Here is a 4,241-nt window from a genome sequence, read left to right on the forward strand (position 1 = left end):
ATATATATATATATATATATATATATATATACACACACACACACACACACACACACACGTGTGTGTGTGTGTGTATATTGTTGCATCTGGGGGCCTATTCTGAAACTTCTTAACGCATGCGTTACAAAGGTTTTAACGCATGCTTTACTATTTCATATTCTGTAAATCTTAACGCATGGTGTGTTAATGATGTGTTAAGAAAGTGTTAAACTTGCGTTATACTCAATCTCACTAGAATATTGTATTCTGTAACTCACTTTAACGCAATTCGTAACGTATTTCCTTGCGTTATGTAAAGTAATCCTAACGCTGGCTGCTAGACAGCGTTAAATATCATAACGCGATCATTACAAGCTAAAGTTAGTGCTCTAGTTTACACCGAGAGGACTAAACGCGGACTGAACTATACTGTAACCAATTGCAGTTGATTATTCTTGTAAAAATCAACTGTGATTGGTCACAGTATATTTCAGTCCGCGTTTAATCCTCTCGGTGTAAATTAGAGCAATATTAAAAAATCGTCTTCAATCGATTTATAATAAAATGGCTGGTGCAATAGTTATAAATTTGTTAAATAATATGGAAGAAGAAGCAAAGGAGGAAAATAGTAGATTAATGAAAGAGTTAAGAGATAATATTAATCCATTCGACTTAACCAATGAACAGTTTATAAAAGTGTTTTGCCTATCAAAGGAAGCAGTTATTTATATATGTGATTCACTTCAGTGTATTTTACAACGTAAAGGAAGAAAAGGATTAAGTATAGAAACACAGGTAATTATATAAATTCGAATAAAGCTATGAAATACACACATCGTAAACACTACAGTTGTCCGCTATATTTAGATGAAATCTAGCGGAACGCAATTAATGGTCCAACGAGAGAATATTTGTTGAACAGTTTTCAAAACAAATTTTCTTAGATTATTAACTTCGTTCTGAACTGCATTGAACATAATAAACAATTTTATTGTCTACGACTGTGTGTACAATTTATATTATTTAATACTGATTTTGTTGAAATATTTAATGTAATAAAAAACTGTGTTAGTAATTATAATACTTACAGGTACTAGCTGCACTGCGTTTCTTTGCTATAGGCTCCTATCAAAAAGGTAATGATTACCTGATATCTGTATCACAACCAGGTACTAGCAGAGCAATAAAAGCAGTAGCGATGGGTATTACACAATTGCTTGCCAATGAGTGGATCAAATTCCCAAATACAAATGAAAAACGAGCAGCTTTAAAAGAAAGGTAATATTCTTTTACAATTATAAAAGACCATTAAAATTTAACTCTGGCTATAAACAAATATTATTTTTCTGAAGAAAACATAACGTATAATACTAACATGAAATTGAAGTAATTTATGCATGATTGCACACTACTCTCTTAACGGATATTTTCTTAAAAATACTTTAAATAAAAAAATTATCTATTCACACACACAAACTGAATTATAGTTTTTGCCATAATTATTTTATGATATTGTTTACAATATGTTTTTACAGATTTCAAAAGGAAAGAAATTTTAAAGGAGTAATAGGCTGCATAGATTGCACTCATGTTGCTATTGTAAGACCAACACATCACGAGGAATCATATTTAAACCATAAAGGTTTTCATTCCATTAATGTTCAGGCAGTAAGTAGACTTACAACAGAAATACATAATATATAATGTACTAAATACATTTCAAAAAGAAACTTAATGCTTGTATTATTTATAATAAGATAGCATCACACGATTTGGAAATCTTAAACATCAATGCCAGATTTCCTGGAAGTGTCCACGATAACTTTATATGGAGATATTCTGCCGTAAGTGATTTTATGCAACAATTTTATGATTCCGGAGATCGATCAACATGGCTTTTGGGTAAATATAATAATTGTTATTTTATATTTCTTTACCTAATAATATACATAAAAATGTCTATTTCATTATAGGCGATGCAGGTTACGGTTTGGAACCTTGGCTGATGACACCTATCACAGATGCAGCAGCAGAAAGCGCAGAAGCAAGATATACGCAGTGTCACACATCTACAAGAAATTGTATCGAAAGATCTTTTGGACTTTTAAAAAATGTGTGGAGATGTCTTCTTAGTCATCGTGTGCTACATTACGCACCCATCATGGCGTCAAATATAATTATAGCTTGTGCAGTATTACACAATATAAGACTCAGTTATAATCTTATTGATAAAGAATATGATATTAACGAAGAGAGTGAAGCTGCAGCCGTGCAAAGAGCTGCACTTCAACAGAATATTGAAGCACATAATCGCGTTAGAGCGTTAGAAATTGCTGGTGCAGATGAAGGGAAGCGGTGCACTTGGACACGGTGCATTTGGACACAGCCAATCACAGCACCGTGTGATTAAAGACATTTGTAGGATCCCTTGGAACAGCGACTTGTGATTGGACCGTGTCCAATTGCCCCGTGTCCAACTGATATACACCCCAGATGAAGAACAATTAAATATCGGAAACAGATTAGTAGAAGCGAGAAGAGTACAAAGGACAATTCTTCGAACTCAGTTTGGTTTACGAAATTAAACATGATAAAATGATAAGTAATGAAAGATAATTGTCATTTTTATAAATACTTTATTATATATATATATATATATATATATATATATATATATATATATATATATATATGTTATAATACATATTACAGTCTTGTCCTTGTATTATCTTTTTAAAAAATAAACTAAAAAATAAAATATATTGAAACAAAACATACAATTTTTAACCATTATGTTTTCTCCATTATGTTATAATGCATATTACAGTTTTGTCCTTGCATTATCTCTTTAGAAAATAAACTAAACAATAAAATATATTGAAACAAAACATACAATTTTAAACCATTACGTTTTCTTCCTAAGAACTCAGATAGTTTTAAACAAAACGTTTAATGTTTCTATCAATGTCTTGAAAAGTTCAGTTTGCTGTTCGGTTGCAGAAGCAATCCGGTTTAAAGTCACAACCATTGCCTAGTAATAGGTGGAAATATATTAGAATATTGTTGTAATTTTAATTATAAATACGCTTCTGAACGATTTTGTACTTTGTATCTATACGTATGAGGAAATAGGAAGTGTACCTCATTGAGAAATAGCAATGAAATCGACATTGATTACATGTCGATTGACGTCTATCAGACGTCGCTTAGACGTCAATGATATTGATTCGTCCATTCCATTTGCTTTTTTTCACTGAATACACAGTAAAAACTCTTGCATACATAGTAACTAAATGAATTGTTTCAGAAAATCTACTCTAAATTGTGTGTCGAAAATTGGGTAGTATACCTGGAAATTTTCATTTTGATTGTCTAACGTATTTGTAATATGTTGTTGTGTTTCTTCTACGGCAGAGGTTTTCGGACGTTTTCCTGTAACAATGATAATTTTTGTCAATACATAATAAGCACATAATAATAATAATATTGAGTAATGCTGAAGTATATGTATTATACCTACTTTCAGATATTTACTGTCAATATTGAAAATTTTTAGTTTATATCATGTATAGTTTAGATTTTCTATACTGATAATTAATATAGAAATGTAGCCTATGTAATACTTACTACTGCATCTCGTTACACTTGATGCATTTGAAGTCAATGACTCTTTTGAGGCTATTGTCAGTTGAGTTGACATATTAGTTGACATAGGTACATTGTGTTGCTTGCTGCTACATGGTTCATCAATGGACTGGAGAGGAATTCGATCAATATTGGAAGATTGGAATATTGGATGAGACTGATATGTTTTCTTATTATTAAAAGTTGAAAGCAAAATATCATCTTGGCACAATGAAAATGAAATTGTATTTTCCTTATCTATGCTTTTTTCACTTGTTGATGTTTCCTGCATGAAAAACATGAAAAAATATGAAAAACAAATTCACTTTAATAAGAAAATGGAGTGTATACAAAATGCTTATATTTAGAAGTTTTATTGCTTTGTATTTGTTTTATTACTTGTATTTCATATTTACCTTTTCTTCCTCAATAATAATATTTTCTTTGGAGACATTAGTTGATGCCAATCCCAAAAGTACTGATGGATTAATAATGTCCTGTTCAAGTAGAGACACAGTTTCATTTATTCATGAGTTTTAAATAAGCAAAATAATCTAAATAACGAATGTATAAAAGCAAAATGGTAAGTGAATGCAAAGGTTATGCTAAAATAAAGTTAACTGCATTATGTTATAATG

General features: G+C 30.5%; 2 protein-coding genes across 3 annotated transcripts in view; one reads left to right on the plus strand and one right to left on the minus strand.

The window, feature by feature from the left end:
• LOC116852833 (putative nuclease HARBI1) overlaps nucleotides 1-2,608 on the plus strand; it is a 4,399-nt gene extending 1,791 nt beyond the window's left edge. The window contains exons 1-5 of one of the 2 annotated variants that reach the window (XM_032833542.1): nucleotides 16-774; nucleotides 1,070-1,257; nucleotides 1,515-1,647; nucleotides 1,737-1,881; nucleotides 1,953-2,606. In XM_032833542.1, coding sequence (XP_032689433.1) covers nucleotides 544-774; nucleotides 1,070-1,257; nucleotides 1,515-1,647; nucleotides 1,737-1,881; nucleotides 1,953-2,389 — 1,134 coding nt within the window. In that variant the 5' untranslated portion in view covers nucleotides 16-543 and the 3' untranslated portion in view covers nucleotides 2,390-2,606. Of the gene's footprint in view, nucleotides 1-15; nucleotides 775-1,069; nucleotides 1,258-1,514; nucleotides 1,648-1,736; nucleotides 1,882-1,952 lie in introns of those variants that run through there. The other variant, XM_032833543.1, reaches the window with a different exon arrangement.
• Nucleotides 2,609-2,704: 96 nt separating this feature from the next.
• On the minus strand, nucleotides 2,705-3,895 carry LOC116852830. The gene is made up of 2 exons (XM_032833538.1): nucleotides 3,607-3,895; nucleotides 2,705-3,411 (listed from the first exon to the last, which is right to left on the minus strand). Exons 1-2 carry the CDS (start codon nucleotides 3,893-3,895, stop codon nucleotides 3,269-3,271), a joined length of 432 nt encoding a protein of 143 aa, XP_032689429.1. The 3' UTR covers nucleotides 2,705-3,268.
• Between the last annotated feature and the right edge of the window lie 346 nt (nucleotides 3,896-4,241).

This window comes from Odontomachus brunneus, unplaced genomic scaffold (genome assembly GCF_010583005.1).
Source record: "Odontomachus brunneus isolate Ranch 3 - 2012 unplaced genomic scaffold, Obru_v1 Obru_scaffold_258, whole genome shotgun sequence".
NCBI classification, from domain to species: Eukaryota; Metazoa; Arthropoda; class Insecta; order Hymenoptera; family Formicidae; genus Odontomachus; species Odontomachus brunneus.